Consider the following 17,989-nt stretch of genomic DNA (forward strand, 5'->3'; position numbering starts at 1 on the left):
TTAGCCACAGCGTGATCATTATTCATCTCTAAGTAAAACCACTAAGTTATATTAATGAATATACCCTATATTTGTGCTGTTAAAAATGATAGAATGGTGATTGTAGACAATGAAGGGGATGGAGATTGAGTTTGAACTATTCAGTCCAGCAAGTTCACAACAGAGACAACAGACAAGGAGTAATGCTCGTCAATGACCTCCCCTCTGCCTCCATCAAGGACTGTAAATGAAGAACTGCTGTCACTCAGCTTCTGAACATCTGCTCTCACTACACTACTGTCCGCCTGCTGTCACAGTCCGCAGAAGCTCCGTTTTACTACCTGTCCGTGGGCCGTGACAGTGGATAAATAAGATTAGTTAACGGTGTGGCGAGGATGGCTAGCGGAGATGTCGTGAGTGTGGAGAGATGAGCCACTGATTAACAGCGGGAGAGCTCCTGATGGATGTGAGAGGTAAAGTAATCATCCAATCAATCACATCTGAGCACCGGGCCGGCTGGGGGGAACAAGTATAAATAACAGCGGGATGGACAGGCGGGCGTAGGACCTTGCTGCTAACTGACTCATACCTACACTGTTCTGTGACACACATTACAAAAAACTACGCACAAATGTGAGAGTGAAACATGCATGAACACACACGAACATGATAGTGGGAACATTAGCACAGGGGTAGGAAATAGTAGAGGAGGTTGACCCGAATGTCAAGTGCGTGTAGTGATCTCTCGTTTCATTACAAGTGCCATGCATCATTAAGAAGCTCCTCAGCCCTAATTAAAACACCTACCCTTTGATGTGGCGGGGGTGGGGGAGGTGTCGAGGGACTCGTCGGGTCTTGATTATCTAGCAGGTTGCCATAATCAGCATTGCTGCCTTTCACTGGCAGCGGAGGAGGGGTTTCACCTTTGTCAGAACAGCCCATCCCATTCAGCTCCAGACCTGTGCAAGAGGGCACTCATCAGCTCACATTCATCATCACCACACTACATGGGTGGTTCGTAAACAGTCTGCTGGGACCTGAAATAGATCCCATGGCCTACTTCTGGTGAATTCCCTATCATTAAGACTTACTGTATATTGTAAAGGAACAAGAAAAAAAATGAGAGAAATAACATTTCTAGAAATTCCAGCACATTCTCAACAGGGAACTTCATTGCTTTTACACATTAGTTCAATAGTCATGGAGGGTACTACTCAGCTCTATCATGTCTTCAGTGGCTCAAAAGAGTCGATATGGAGATATTTTTGTCAAAACATTACTTCCAACCATATTTGATGTCCATTTGCCCTTTTTTTAATTATTATTGTAAAGCACTTTGAGCATAGTCCCTTGTATGGAAAGTCCTCTATAAATAAAGTGTGTTATTATCATGTCATCAAGGTTGGCTTTGAGGCTACACATTTGGTAAAGCTTTACTTTAACTCCCACATTAAGTATTTATAAGCAATATACACTTGTAATAAATGGTTTATAATAATAATAATAATAATAATAATAATAATAATATTGATGAGGGGTGTCACCACTAATGTATAAAATAAAAAGCCGGTGTTACAAACTGAGGGAGTGTAATTTGAAAGCCTTCGGTACTTACCGGGAAGGGGGATGTAAAAAACATGGAGCTTGAACCTTATAATCATTTAAGTTAGAATATCTCAGCCTCTGTTGCATCGATGTTGACCATTCCTTTTATTAAAAAATATGTCTAGAAGTGCAATACTAAATTGATGTAAGCACTTTTCAGTTGCTACAAACTGCAGATTGTTATGCAAGAATCCTGTGACTTAAAGATGCTGAGATGCAATGGATTTGATTAGAACTTGCATCTCAGCATCTCTCATCAGGTAAAATGCTTCATTTTAAGCCTCTGAGAGAGAGGAAGCAATGCATGTGAATTTGAATCAAGGTGTCTTTCAATGCAAAGAATATGAAGCAGCAACAGTCAAACTTTCCTGTTTGCTAATAAACATCCTTGATAAGTGAGTTAACACAATGAGCCCATTATGGTGAATCTCAGCCAGCCCTGTGTCAGGGAGACACATTTAGAGTTAAATATGTGGTGATGACGATGAGGATGCTATGAAATGAATAGCCGTTCAAAGAAGTGTTGTTAACGTGACTCATAGCGCTATGTTTCAGATCAAACTGAGCATCATCATGTTCCCCTCACGGTATGTGGTAACAGTGATGCAAGAGGTATAACAAAATCTGAGGGAGGCAGGGAGGGTCTACAGAGATTGTAAAAGCTCCAGTCCAAAGATGTGTGTGTGTGTGTGTGTGTTTGAGTGAGAGAAAAATAAGATTGCTCATACTGGAAACAGTGTGCAGGCTAAAGGAGAGTTTGTTCCTGGGTGTGATGGGCGGGGGTCCAGGTGAAGAAGAGGAATTGGAGGAAGAAGAAGGGGGTCCAGGGGACACGGAGAGGCGTCGGTCTCCACCAATCTGGCTGAGAACTTGACTTCTTGGTCTCTGAGGCCGCAGGGGACTGATCTGAGTGATCATCCACAAACAAACAGAAAAGTCAATAAAACAGATGGACAACATGTATTTTCCAGCAAAAGTTTGAAATCTATGGTGATTTATAACAGGAGATCAATAAAAGATAATTCAAAGTGTAAAATCTGGTTCACCTCTCCTTTGGTACTGTTGCATGTGTAACCACATAAATATTAAGTTGACTATTTGTATTCTTACTGTAAGAAGAAATAATTTGGATGGATGTGCTCATTGCATTGCAATATCTTATTTGTGGTTACAAATCATTGTTTGCATGCAAGACTGCATTCCCCCAGCTTTAGTATGACAGGAATTTAAATATGAAGAGAATTTTCCTCCGGGCTATTCCACACTGTAGGCTACATTAACAAACATCTTTGTAATTGGCCAAACTCAAACAGTCAGCCACAAGGGAGACACCGAAAATAACAACAAACTTCATTCGGGGATGAAATGCTTTTCTAGAACAGTAAAACACAAAACTGACATTTGAATTGAGAACGAAAAAGCTATTTTCTTAATTTATGCGTTTTCCCGATTTGTAACTTCAACTATAAAACTACTGGGTGACCACCAGGGACCCCTAAGGCGCTCTACCCTTGACCCCTGAGGCAAGAGGCTCCTATCACAGGCCAGACGGCTCCACCACTGCCAGGGGCACTTTTTGGATCCCATCCCTACCCTTATCTTAATGTTGTTGGCCAGTGAGCATTCCCACTGGGTATGCAGAACACAGCGATACCTCTCTGGTGTAATGGACACAGCGGTGGTGCGCAGAGACACGAGCACAGCAGAGAGAGGGCGAAGATAACGATGACATGTAGACTGCAAAAGTGGGGGTGAGGCTGGGGGGGAGCAGCTGGGTGGTAGAAATGTGAGCCATGGAATGTAGAGAGGAGATGGTAGAAAATATGATAGAGGTGAAAATAAAGACCAAGTGAAAAGGGAAATGCTAGATATATAATGCTCATTGCAACCCATAATATTTCAGAACAACAAATTCAACAGAACCCTCCGTTGCACTGTAGCACATTAATGTCTGTACACTCTATGACTTTCAACATGCAAGTAGAACATTTGGTGAAAGAGTAAGACTAGAAGAAGAGTCATAGGATAAGTAGAAATCAATCAAAAATCAACAGGATTCATCACCAGAGGAGCATGCATATTTTATGATAATGTACTACTTAATTATCTTGTGACTAAACTTCACTCAACGAGCTCATGGACAGTCAAATGGATGTGCTCAGCAAAGATCATGGTAACCCATTCATTACATTAAGGTCAATCTTGTGTAAGAATGGTGGTGGCCTGATGGTGGCATTAAAAGAAAGTTCAAGGGTCACCTTTAGTAATGGTAAGGATCCAAGAGTATACAGGAATCAAAAAGGAAGAGTGGAAAAAGTCCCAAATGGGTCAGTAATAACACAAAGAAGAAGCGGGAGCATCATGATGCAGCTTAATGAAGAGCACCAAGCTTGAAATGAACTGCAATACAGAGCACCTGCCGGTCCAATTTTTTTGTGCACATATTCAATTCTCTTACTTTTCTGCATACATACTTCTCGCCCCTACTTTCTTCTTTGTGAACCATGAAACACCCACAGCAAATTGTTATTGCACTTGCGTAGGACGGAGTACGAGAGAGAAAAGAAGAGCAGGAGAGTAAAAAATGGTGCAGGAAAGCAACGGAGGAGAAGTTAAACAAAAAAAAAAGAAAAAGAAGAGAGAAAAGGATTAAAACATTGGTGAATTTCTTGCACAGGTCATATTTTCAGTACCGTCTCTGACAGAATGACAGCTTCAGCGGGCTGCAGAGGGATCTCCGTGGTTTTCATCTCTTTGTCAAAGATCTCCTGGTGCTTACTGTTCCTCTTCTCTTTCTTTTTCTCTTTGCGCTCCCTCTCGGGCTCATCACGGTCCAGCTTGTCCTGAGACTTGGTGTGTAGCTTCTTTGGCAGGAGAGGCTCCAGGGCAAAACTGAAATAAAGAAACAAACTGTCAAGCACGAATTATGGAAATAATGAATGGCATAAATGTTAATTTGATCCACATTTTTAAACTAAAGTTGGTAAGGATTAATGCTGTATTTGACAGATGCACAGTCTTCATGAACTCAACAAAAAACATAAGTATCCTCAGAAACATCCTCTTAGGTTTAATATGAAAATGAAATCACTGTACAATGCAAAATATGAGGCCTGAAAGCCACTTTTCGTGATAACGACGAGACAAGACAGTAATCCAACAACAATTTTTATACTGCTCAAATGGGATGACCAAAAAGCCCAAGATGTATAGTACTGTATGCCCTGAAAAACTGAAAAACTAGGTGTTACCCATCTGAGCCAGGCCTGGAGGGAGAGTTGTCAGAGGAGATGGAGGTGATTGAAGCCACTGACAGCGGCCTCTGGGAGGAGGGCATTGTGAAGGAGCGCACCATGGAGTGAGGACGAGGCCCCCGCCGTTCGTCTGCTGCCGGCTGACAAAGCAGAGGAAAAGAAAAACAGAAAGAATTCAGCCTAAAAGCCACTGACTTCTTTGAAGTCATATGCACATTTTTACGTTTTAGAATTTGTGTACGATGCCAATCTAGGGAGGGACAAGGAAACTGTAAGGGCGAAGTTCATTATTAATAACAGTAACTACAGTAGAAGTATTCAGTTAGTAACACAGTATATCCTAATCCTATGTACAGCATAGAGCTCCAAACACAGTAACATTATTAAAGAAAGTTAGGGGGAATGAAAAAAAAGAATTCTGGTGGTACTTTTTACTTCTGTACTTTCTCTTCAAAGAGCCTGCTGGAAGGAAAACCTGCTAACAGTAGCTCTAACAGTAGTCTTTTCAAGTGAAGAAAGGGGCCATCACACAGCTGATGGGATAACCTTATTACCACACCATGGAAAATGATGGCTTTTCTTTAATTTGAAAGGTCACCAGCCTCTCCCTTTAAATTGAACGAGGGCGCCTTTGCCGCAGGCAAGATTGAGGGAAAAGCTTGGCCAAGCAACAATTAAATCCGTAGAGGAGGAGAGAGATGGGAGGTCATCCCCAGCACCATCTCACTGCAAACAAGCTGACTTCAGCTAAAAGGAATGGTGAGTAAGACAAACATGGTCTCTTAGTTAATCTCTTCAAAATATGTGTTAAAAAATGAGTGTGGTCTTGACATCATCACTTCCTCCCACAGGAAATAATGAACACGACTCTCCTCAGTAACTTCTACCCTGTGTGCCATATTTGTGTGTTGCCCCAGCAACCTACGCCAAGTGGTTTTGTTGTTTCCGTTGTCCACTTGATGTTTGAATAGATTATTTAAATCTAAATCATAGCGTCTATAACTCCCTGGACTCTGTTAGAATAATAATAAATAACTGTGATTGTCTTTAGCAGTTAGATTTTGTTTGCTTATGCTTTGCACATGCTGTACATTACGTGCCTTCCTTCACATAAATATGGAACAAACATGATTCTGAATCAGATTTCCTGCAACTTTAAAGCTGGTCAATTAATACAAGCGTATAAAGTTACTTCTCAAAGAAGTCTGTTTGCAAAAGTGAAACTGGAAAAAACAGGCATTTATTTGAATGAAATCTTTGAGATTATTACTTTAAATCTTGTAAAAGATGTTTTTTCTGTGGCTATATATATATATATATATATATGGAATAAATGTCAATAACTAACAAAGGAACAGAATGCTACATGATGGATGTCTGAGAGGAATAAAAACAACATATTGCTATGTTATATATACTGTATACTGTATATGTCACATATCCATTAGAAATCTTCAGCCAAACACTCCAGAAGAAATAAACGGCAGCAGATTTCATTAAGTCCTCCTAGAGAAGACCACATTGATCTACAAAGCAATTTCCATGTAACAGAAAGCTCTTACCAGGGTCTTTACTCCATACTGTTTCTCCACCTTCTCCCTCAGTTGCTTGAAGCAGGCCTCCAATCGGTCATGGAAAGGCCTCAGAGCTTCCGTGACCTTCTCTCCGTGGATGCGAACGCCTTCGGAGAGGTGTGGGATCTGCAGAGGTGAAACAGTAGTGTAAGAAGCCTTCATCCAACATACCCTGGAGAGATAAGAGGTTGTGCCGGTTCTTCATACATCAGAGGAATACACGCCTGTCCCGCCGCATACATCCAATTTAATTTGTGACCTTAGGTCCCTTTGGCTGTGCATACTCAGCACAAGCAGTGAATGTACACCAGAGTGCATATAAAGAAGCAATGCACTCTTTTCAGCACACTGTTGCCTCTCTCTGTAGGCAGGTGGTGAATAGCAATATAAACACAGTACAGAGGCATCTCAGGTAGAAGGAGAGAGAGTGAGACAGAGAGCCTAAAAATTCTACAAACTAGTAATTAGGAAACCCCAGTGACACAGTCAGTGTCAGCAAGCTCTGCTGACTAAATCAGGCAAGGCAAGAGAGCATCATCCCTTGGGAAGCAAGTGCTTGAATGATTATTTTTTCTCTTCTTATTGAAATCAGAGTTTTGTTTTTCAGAACCTGGTATTTTACATGTCATATTTGCCAGTGCTAAGGCAGAGGAGAACTGCACAATGACTTGCCAGAAACCAGCAAAACTGTGACAGTCAGCTGTGGCAATAACAGACCTTTTCTTTCCCATGGCAACTGTAAAAAATATTCCCTGACTGTCTCACTGCTATAAGTGAGAAATACTGTTAAAGGTGAAAGTAAAGCAGCTCATACTTTTATGCTTATGAATAAGTAAAAACAACAAGGGGATTTCATTCCAATGTTTATATTAATCGCTTCCAGTCAGAGGGGTGCATTTACACGTTTCAAAAGCAAGGAAACTGCAGAGTGCATCTTGTGCCTCATCTTAAGTACTGTGGCTTCTACAGCTAACAAATTCACCCAAGCCTTATGCAAATGGAACAAAGAATCTGCTCAGAGTACAAAATGTGTGCGAAGTCTCATGGCATAGGTGGGCCGGCAAAGCGTTCGTGTGTGCGCTAACCTCTGATTCATTATAGACCTATAGCAAGAACTGTCTTCATTCAGCTGGCACACAACACCAATTCAGCTTTGTGATGCAACCATTTGTAATAAATTCAAACGGTGCATGTTTACACACATTTCATCACACGATGGGCTTATTAACGAAGACAAAAAAATTGCTAATGCAGAAAAACAACTATAATGTTGTAGCTTCAGGTGCTCAGCAGCGTAATACACTGCACTAATACATTAAACAGCATCATATGACAGGAGAAGCACACAGTGAGCAGATAGCCTTTAAAGGAAATGCTGAGCATGTATCAGTCTCCAAAATTGAGGCTATTTCACTCACTGAATGTTAGTTACTGTGCTCCACAAAACCATAGCTCTGGCACAGAAAGATAGATGGGAGAAGGCTACAGACACCCTGCGTGGATTTCCCCTGATATTGAGCACCTTCATCATCACCGCTGGGACCTCTTGGAGAGGAGAGGAGAGGAGAGGAGAGGAGAGGAGAGGAGAGGAGGAGGCTGAGAGAGAAAAGGGGAAAGGAAAGAGAGGCAGAGGGGGAAAGAGGTAGGAGTTAGAGAAAAGTGAGGAAGAGGAATCAGAAAGGACAATGTGTTGTGAGATGAAATAGACAGAAATGGGAGGGGGTTAGTGAGAGTGAAAGCTGAGGCATGATTCACATCTCTCAGGATACCCACGTCTTTTTATAGACCTTAGAATGGTTGAGTGCAACTGTGTGGCGGCATAGCAACAGCATTCTGCTTGGTGGCTGCACAATGATACGCTCATTGTGGAAGACACTCAGGCTCAAGGTTGCTAACTCACAGACACAAAAACAAAGTTTTGACAAACAGTTCAAAAGAGAAAGGTTTTGATTTGATCAGTTGAAAATATTACCTCATATGGGGTTGATGTTAATATCAGACAATTGGGCATTGAGTATGTATAAAAGCCCTGCATAGATTCCACTCTAAAAGCTTTTGTGAAAAGATATTGAAATTCTAGCTGGGAAAGTGAGAGCAAGGCCAGAGGTTTGGTTTGCAGGCATGAATGTGACATGAAGAGACAGAAGAAAAAGAAAGACACTAGGGATTAGGAACAGTGGGTCAATGCAAAGCACATAAGAGGCAACTTGGGGTTAAGTGTTTTGCTCAGTGACACTTTGACATGCAGACAAGAGGAGCAACAGTGTTACACTGCTAGCTTTAAAAGCTGAAAAATGGTTTAGGCACAGTAAAGGAAATTCAAAAATGGTATTAAAAAAATCCAAGTAAGTGTATGCTAATGTTACCTTTCAGGCACAAAACAGCTAAACTAATTTATAACTAGTACAAATGGACACCATTCAAATATGACATATAATAGTATGCATGGTAAGCTACAGATGCTCAATGGCGTCAATCAACTGGTGTCAGGACCAGGAACACTGATTGAGTTGTTGTGCCCCCTTGTGGTCAGAAATCATTTACTGCAGCTTTAAACATGGCATAAATAATATGAACATAGTTAAGGCATACGATTTCAATCGGAATAAAAGCAACAATCAAAACAAAATTAGACCTGGAGGTTCCTCTGAAATTGATCACTTCTTCACCATCGTTTTTCTTTTACTTTCTTTAATTCCAGAATACATAATTGCAGGGTTGATGTCTCCTTGTGCATATGCTAAATCTGCCATATTTCCATGGAAACCACAATTCTTCAACTACACATTCGCCTCTCATGCTGTGAATACAAATCAATCCCCAATCCCATTTATGAACAGGTGAATTCTTCAACTAAACATTCACCTTTAATGCTGTGAATACAAATCAATCCCCAATCCCATGTATGAAAAGGTAAATTCTTCAACTAAACATTCACCTTTCATGCTGTGAATACAAATCAATCCCCAATCCCATGTATGAAAAGGTAAATTCTTCAACTAAACATTCACCTTTCATGCTGTGAATACAAATCAATCCCCAATCCCATGTATGAACAGGTGAATTCTTCAACTAAACATTCACCTTTTCATGCTGTGATTACAAATCAATCCCCAATCCCAATCCCCAATTATCTGCAGAGAAGAAGTATGAAAGAAATGTGTCTCTCAGATCCCAGTGTTCTCAGCTGAACCCTGTCACTCTACTCATCTCTAATGTGCAGTGAGCAGACTTCTGGGCCACACCCTAGGGTGCTGGGACAGCCACATTTCCTTTGAAAGGCTTGGTATGATGACATATTAGGACCTTTCATGAAGGCCACAAAGGTCTTAGCGACGTAAACAGCCAGTGGTGAGTCAGACTAATAAGCAGGCAGACTCTACTACATGATGAAGGGACCAACCAAAACCTTAATCAAAGAAAATAGAATTGTCACCGAGAGATTCTGTTTATGTTGTTAATGCCCTGGTGAAAATTGCCTCCTTAGGTCTGTGATTCAATTTATTGATCACTCAGCTACCCTTAACAACTTTAAATAGAAAGAAACACGCTGCAGTGAGAAGCTGTAGGTGCTAAATGAGGCCTCTGTCCAGAGTGTTTGCTAATTTTAATCAGAAACATCACAGGGAACACCTACTTTGTATTTGCCAGGGAGCTTTCTAAAATACCTAATTTCCTGATTTCCAGTTGCTCATTTCCTCTCTAATTACCAAACGAGGACAATGGGTATTTCAGAATAACAGTGCACAGTGACTCATTTCGAACCGTTTAGTTTGTTCACTGAAGCAGTCTCAATCTTCATTTGTCTCATTTAGACGGATTCAAGACGCGAGATAAACAAGCATGCTGGCTCTGGCAAGGAGACAGCTGATACCATTTCAAATCAACAACTCTTCCTCAGTCATCTCTTTAAAGGTTCCTTGTGCATATGTTTGGCGTGGGCTCGGCAAAACATATTTCTGCTGTCTCTATGACATATCCCTGTGATGATCACACCAAACAGCTTCAGTCATGTATTTTTGTGCTTATGGAGGATACATACAACCACGCTTTCAAACGCTTAGTTAATGTGAAGGACGTTTTTTTAACTGGGCACAGCTGCCAGGATCTCATATCCCATGCTGGTGTGACTTGGGTGCATAACAGAACTCCTGCTAATTAGCATCGTGGATTGTTATGGGAGGATCATTTCAAAACGGCAGTGTGATTTCTAACACTATTTTAGTCGAGCTGAAATCCCAAATTGACGCTGAAATGGATTTCACATTTTAGCACCACATTGGAAGCAACACAGAGCTGTGAAACAAAACAGATGTCATTGTTCAGCGCCTTAGCTCCGAGATGGATATAAAAATAACTGATAGGTCTTAAAGGTAAAATCTAGTTGCATACTCCAACCTTGTCAGATACAACGCATTTGTGATTTTCACTTCTTTCCAGGAGTAATGAAGAGGTGACACATTTATTTTTAGGTTACCCTCACATGCTTTGTCAACTTCTACTTCTGCCAGCTATATCCTAAATTTTTTTTCACAATCTGAATGTCTTCGAAAAAGGAATATGGAGAAACTAGAGTAACAGTTAACACGGAAAATAATCGCTATAAAAACAGTCAAATTACATCAGATAAGAAGCCCATACATTCCTGTGTGAGTCATTGCGCCTTATAAAGACCAAAGGTTTCACTAACACAAGAGAACTTTTCAGATTTGGAGGACTTCCGCCAGAGATGCAGAGCTCAAAGTTGACCTATTTTACAAGAGCGGCGAGGGGAACAACTACTGCAGATTCGATTAACTTCCCTTTTCCTTGCAACTAGCGCTAGGAAGCAGACTAAGAAATGTGTTGTATCTGTGCTCGATTCCTGGGTGAACCATAAGGCAGGAAACCATGACTTCCTGGTTATTAAAGTGACCCTTAGTTCTGAGCTGAAGAGTTAAGAGAGAGTGATAGAAGAAGAAAAACAAAAAATATACAGTGCAGCTTTGCTTTCTAAAATCCTGAAAGGAGGACGTTTCTGGTATTTCAAGTGGAAAGTAAAGACAGCCAGGAGTTTATTAATCAAAGATGAGCCACAAATGAGCTAAAGATCTCAGAGTCATAGTAAGCTGTTACACAGCATGTGTTGTGATGTATTCCAACAATGCGTGTGTATGTGTTTTTCTTGTCTGTTGTGCTTTTCCTCCAGGCGCCATTTCTGATCTCTCTTCTTCTCTCTCTCTGCACCCAATGGAGCGTCCTCCTTAACTTCAGAATGGTTGCTTCAGCGCTCTCCCTCGCTATTATCTCCACTGAACTCTTTAACACACTTTTTCCCTGCTTCAGTTACGGTCATGGGACGCTCTTGGCAGTACACTCACAAGTTCTTCAAACTCTTATATATTTTAGGGTGTGACCTTTCAGAGTGACTTTTTTGCAGCAGCAGCACTATGGGACCGGGACAACATTACAGATATAAATGCCATAATAAACAGGACAGAACAAGTACCTTTCACCCGGAACCAAGGATGCTCAGTTACAATACTTTAACACTATTCTATACATCTTAAAGACAACTGAGACTATTAGTGCACTCCCTGTTCCTCTGCAACATACCCACAGACACCTGTCAGAGATCTGCACTCTACTCAGGGCACACTTCTAGTCAGCATATGGATTGAGTTATAGCCCAAAACGTGTTTTATGAGGTCAGTGACTTTTGACTTTTCACCACCAAATTCCAATCAGTTCATCCTTGAGTCTGAGTGGACGTTTGTGTCAGATGTAACGAGATTCCCTCCAGGCGTTCCTCAGATATAACATTCACAAGAAGTGGATGGATATGACATCACAGTGACCTTGACCTTTGACCATCAAAGTCGAATCAGGTCATTCTTGAGTCCAAGTGGATGTCTGTGCCGAAACTTGAAGAAATTCAAAGCATTCAGAGCATTCGTGAGATATCAAGTTCACGAGAATGGGACATGCGAACAACCCAAGAACAAAATGCCTCTGGCAACGGCTATCACCGGTGCAGGGACATAAAAATTTCATCTTTTGAAGTAAACAAGCATGTAATGTGTGAAGAGCAGGCAATGACACTTTTCATTGAATCCTAACATCTTCACAAACTACAGCATGATGCGTCACTATGATCATATAGTTTCAGATAAGCATTATGAACTTCATTCATACCTGCCAGGCGATAAAGTCCTTCAGTTTGTCAATCTTCTCAAGGTCCTCTGGGTGTTCCTGTATGTATTTATCATTAAAGAAGGCCTGCAAAAGAGGGAGAGGAGACACTGGAATAAGTCTGTTTGTATGAAGGAAGGAAATGTATGTACAGAAGATGGAAGGAGCAATCTGAAATGTGAAGAAGTATATAATAAAAATAAAATGAGAAATGGGGGAGAAAGAAACTGGAAGGTCAAAGGCCAAAGCATTGGGAAGGGCTGAGAAGAGAAACATTTTGTGGAGACATCCTTCTCTCCTCCACCACTTGCACTATTTTACTGAAATGGAGTGACCTGAGGGCAAAGAATTAACGCTGTTCTGCCTCTGACTCATACTGCACCGTTTCACAAGACCAATAGAAATCTATTCCAGGTTTTGATATATACTGGGAAACGAACAGGCTTTAGGATTTTTGGTCCTCAAACACAAAGTCAAAAGAGTTTTTCCTATCCACATCGAGTCGCTATTGTGTTACAATAACTAAAGTGTGCAGCTCACAAACCAGTGAGAACACTAGAAATGTGATGAAAAACTGCATGCACAGAAGATTGTTGTTGTTTGTTTTTGTTTTTTAAAAAGGCCCAGGTCACATCGAACAAAAGCTGTTTAATGATGACAAACAATATGCGAGTGATTGCATGTGTAGTGATATAAATATTAGGGCTGATGGAATAGGAAATGAAATATGCATCAAATTATGGGTTCATTTCACAACATTAAATCTATATTGGGCTGGGGGTGGTTCATCTGAATTAGATTTCAATATAATTTGATGGTTTAGGTTAGATAAAATTACAGGAATTTTCAGGAGAATGAGATGTATCAAAAGATCTTGTGTTCAACGTTATGGGAAAACCGCTTTCTTGCAAGATTGGTACTACTCTCATTTTCTGCGTTTTCTCATGTGAACTTCGGACAATGTCCAATGAATCAGTTCAGGACATTTGCATTATCATATACAGTTCCCCCAGGTAATATCTGATATCTGTGCGTATGGTAGAAGCTGGAGCAGCAGGTTATCAACATTACATTAGCATGAAGAATGGAAACAGGAGCAAAATAGCCAGCTTGGCTTTATCAAAAACCACCTCTACCTCTAAAGCTCACTAATTAATACCTGCTGTCTTGTTTCTTTAACAACTGAAGTGTAAAAGCTACAAGTTGTGTGTTACAGGGTTCATGTGCTGGCTTCTTGGCATGTGAAGTGACTCCTGAAGTCTCTGCTGGTATTCGTATTAGATGGACAGACACTAGAGTGGTATTTTTATCTATCTCTAAAAAAACAAAGAACTCCAACCTATTCTTTTGATGATCTGTTCAAATAGAGTAAGGCTAAAAATGGAGATGTGGACATAAAGGTATAAAGGTTGAGACAATATAGGGATAGATTAAATCATGTTGACTACCTTCTCGTAGTTTGTAAAACCTCCCATGACCGCTGGATCCACAATCCCATTCAGCAGCATGGAGAGGGGATTGATGGGAAGGTTGGGATCATTGAGATGCCTCTGCACCATGCTGCTGATCTTCTCATTGGTCAGCTGCATTGTTTCCATGGCGTTCTCCAGTGGACTGATCTCCTCCTGTGCAGCACAGTAAGGGAAGGTGTCATCGAATATTCTTATTCACTTGTTTCAGTATATCTACACATGCTGTACACTGGAGATCAAAATTAGAGAACAAACTTTAAATACTTAACTTTATTCTGAAATAATGTCACTTTTTATTTGTTTTGAATACAATAGATTATCCGCTGTGGCTATACCACTGCTGTACGAGCATGTTTTTTTTTTCTAAATAACCAAGGCTCTTCAACAAAAACCTTTATTTTAGGAGCAAGATAAGAGAACAGTAACCACTGTTTCAGAACATAAGATTTAAACAATGTTTGCTTAGGGCTATAAGATTAAAAAATGAATAGGAAGTGTAGAGGCCCTTTCATTGAATGACTTCAGCACATCTGCGCCCACAGGACATCACTAGTTTCTCACTCTGCTCTGGTTTGATCTTCTTGTAGTCTTTTTCACAGTTCAGTAACTGTAGTGGGTTACTTAGCCATTACTTTGTTGCCAAGGATTTTCCAGAGATTCTCTATGGGGTTTAGATCTGGAATCTGGGCAACCTGTTTTGCAGTGTGACAGGGGGCATTGTCTTGCATAAAAATTGCAGCTGATTGGGAAACAATTGCAGTGAAGGTATTGCATGTTGCGGAAGGAGGTTCACATAAACATTTGCATACACCCTGCCATTTAGCTGTAGAAAAGGCCCAACTCCTGCTGTTGAAAACATTCACAAACCATGACACTTCCTCCCCCAAATTTAACTGACTTCTTCACACACTTTGGGTTCAGTCCTTCCTTGAACATAATGTTTCCCGTCAGACACAAATTAATTGAATTTGCTCTCCCCACTGAAGTGCACTCTGGAGCATTTCTCCTCTGTCCACACAACATGCTCCTCAGCAAAGGCAAATCTCACATTTTTATTCTTTCTGCTGATGAGAGGTTTGGTCACTGATGAGATACTGTGTGCCTAGACAGGTCCTTGCCCTGTTCAGCACTGAACTGCAGAGCAACTTCAGCTACAGTGCAATACTAGTACAGCAGTGGTACAACCCCAGCTGATATTCTATCAAATTCTGAACAATAAAGAATAACAACATTTCCAAATTAATGTTGTCTAATTTTGCTCTTCACTGTATATCACTACTGTCTCTGAGATCCCAAAAATCTAGGGGAAACATTTTGTGTTCACTGACAAGAGATATGTTATTGGAAGATGGGCTTAACTACGTACATAAATCACGTAGGATAGAGAAGCAATGAATCATTTTCCACTGCGCCCATATATGAACCTGCAACTGTCATATGAAGATGGATAGCAGGTTGGTGTAGGGGAATTTCAGTTACCATGTCAACAAAATATGATTGGTAATTCTGAGAAAAGATGAATAAAATACTTGGACATGGTGTCATTAATTCTACTAAGTGTGAAAAATGTTCCTACTCAATCCGCGTGACTCCACTTCAAGGCAATCTCAATTCTTTGAATGGAAAAATAATTCTCTCTCCGTAGGAGAAACATGTGTGGATTCATTGTTGAGTAAATATCAGTCTTAGACCCCAGCCAAAAAAATAAAGATGCTGTGCCAGGAAGACAAATCTCCAATCTGTGGCGGTATGTCTCAGGCCAGCTTGATAAAAAGCATTGTCAGATGGAAGGCTCTGGCATGGTGAATCTCAGCCCAGTCATTAAGCTTTAAATAGGGAGCCTAACCTCGGGGACCTGGCCTCTCTCTGGCTCATCTGGAGGGTAAGCTGCTCCTGACAGTATGTTCCAAACCAGCCCCGAGGAATAGACCTCTTCTTGAAATTAATGTGGCAATGGAAAATAGCACTTCACTTCATGGACTCTGGAGTTATGTGGTGGTGGTGAAGTGATTGTGCTAAGAATGTAGCAACCAGAAGGACAATTGTTGTCAACTAAATGTCCAAGCTGTCTGGTGTGTGGGTGCCATGCGGTGCCATTTGATTGCTGAGTAAGCAGACTGTAGGATGGCTATGGATAACCTCTGAAGTGCCCCTTTCTAAAGCTTTCACCAGCAGAGACATGAAAGTGACTAATCAAAGGGACCAATAAAGAGTAATTGATTGCGTAATACTTAGCCAGGCTAATTCCGCTAAGTAGTGCATTTGTTTTGGAACAGGCTAATAGCACATTAAAAGTATGAAGCTGGTGTTTTGACTCTAAGTGCTACTGTAACCTACTCTTATCTTACTGCACTCGTTTCTCCACACTCCCTCTTCCACCAGACAACATCCCAGCCCAAAATCGGGACACCAGACCGGAATTTTAATTAGTGAAAACAACAGAGCTAAAATAATTAAATTTTAATGCCGTTTCAGTGTGATGGAGGGGAAATGTTCTCATTTCAAGTGCTACTGTGATCACTTCAAGTCATTTGTTGCAGCTGATGGACCATCCTCTCATCAATGGGTTTTCAAAACAGCAATCCAGGTATTTCTATTACAGGAAAATCAGCAGTAAGTGAGTTCTGAACAGTCCTCTAAATGTATTTGTGCTGTGAAGCTATTTTCAGTGGAAACAGTCTTTAAGAAAGCCTGTTAAATCAAGGTGGGCCCTCTGGCAGAGAGGGAACGTGCACCGACGTTAGTCCGGGGAATGGCATGCCTGCGTCCACACAGCTGTCTATACAGCTTAAGTGGAGAAATCATATCGATTGCCTCTGAGCAAGGCTGTAGAGTCTCATCTGATTAGGAGGCCTGCCTAGCACACAGGCCCTACATACTCACTGTGGAGACTGACTTGACTTCAAACCAGCGCAGGATGCCAGGCAGTTTGTATGCTGTTGTGTACGTGGTCCTCTCGATCCACATGTTCTGTTGTCAAAAATAACAAAGGCGAAAAATTAGAACATGGCGCAGAAATCAACTGACACGACAAGGGCACTTTATGCATGTCAATTTTCTGCTGTTTTTGTGCCAAAGCACATTGAAACAAACTTTTAGGCTGTTGTTGCATGAGGGAGAGTAAGATGATATAATGGTTGTTCAATCAAAGGCCATTGTAGAGGGAGCTGGTGGAATGGAAGTGTGCACAACCTCCCTGTCTGGGCATCTGCTCATTAAGGCCCGCTCACAGAGAGCCCAAATCAGATACATCCTCTGATAGATCATGTAGCTTAAATAAAACCTCATACACTGCATGGCGTGATGATTTCCCTTGCAGAGGGTTCCAAGATTTAAACATTTTGTATTAGTGTGTTGGAAGAAAAACAACAACCCAATTTGAAGTAAAGAGAGTCAGCTTTACAGTATATTTACGACTCGCGTTGGGAGTGTGTTTATTGACATGTTTAAGAGACAGATTTTCAGAATGTCTGGCAATAGGTACCCTTCACTCCTCTGTCAGGCCAGGGAGAGAGTGCTATTAGTCAGAGTAAGTCTGAGATGAGTTAAATACATCATCCTGCTTCGCTAAAGGGATGCCACGGTAAACAAATGTGAATGGGTTTCATTTGCAGCCCTTGCCATTTGCAACAAAGTGCACAAAACATAATAATAAGTCACACGGTGTACTAAAAATCAGGCCTCAACAGTAATAGTTACTCTAGGTAACCAGATTTGGATCGCTGTGAACTTTTTTATAGTCTGCGTCTTCTTGTTGTCAACCAGTTTTTGTGTTTATTAAGAATCCTGCTCTCCCATCGATTTACTCGGCTAGAAAAATCGGTGTTAAAGCCTCAAACAATAATCCAGCAGCATCCTATAATAAATTACAAAACTGCAGCACCTGGACAAAGAAAACCAAACTGATAAAAATAAAAAACTTTTTTCCGCTTTA

The 17,989-nt window shown here is 40.9% G+C and overlaps 1 protein-coding gene across 2 annotated transcripts in view; it reads right to left on the reverse strand.

Moving 5' to 3' along the window:
- Positions 1-17,989, reverse strand: part of dock1 (dedicator of cytokinesis 1) — a 178,449-nt gene that overhangs the window by 1,461 nt on the left and 158,999 nt on the right. For both annotated transcript variants that reach the window (XM_083932897.1, XM_083932896.1), the window contains exons 44-51: positions 16,939-17,025; positions 14,032-14,208; positions 12,587-12,670; positions 6,401-6,538; positions 4,836-4,978; positions 4,278-4,476; positions 2,313-2,490; positions 787-938 (exon numbers count right to left, since the gene is read on the reverse strand). In XM_083932897.1, the coding sequence (XP_083789023.1) occupies positions 787-938; positions 2,313-2,490; positions 4,278-4,476; positions 4,836-4,978; positions 6,401-6,538; positions 12,587-12,670; positions 14,032-14,208; positions 16,939-17,025 (1,158 nt within the window). The remainder of the gene's footprint in view (positions 1-786; positions 939-2,312; positions 2,491-4,277; positions 4,477-4,835; positions 4,979-6,400; positions 6,539-12,586; positions 12,671-14,031; positions 14,209-16,938; positions 17,026-17,989) is intronic.

This window comes from Echiichthys vipera (assembly GCF_963691815.1).
Source record: "Echiichthys vipera genome assembly, chromosome: 18".
In the NCBI taxonomy this organism is placed as follows: domain Eukaryota; kingdom Metazoa; phylum Chordata; class Actinopteri; order Perciformes; family Trachinidae; genus Echiichthys; species Echiichthys vipera.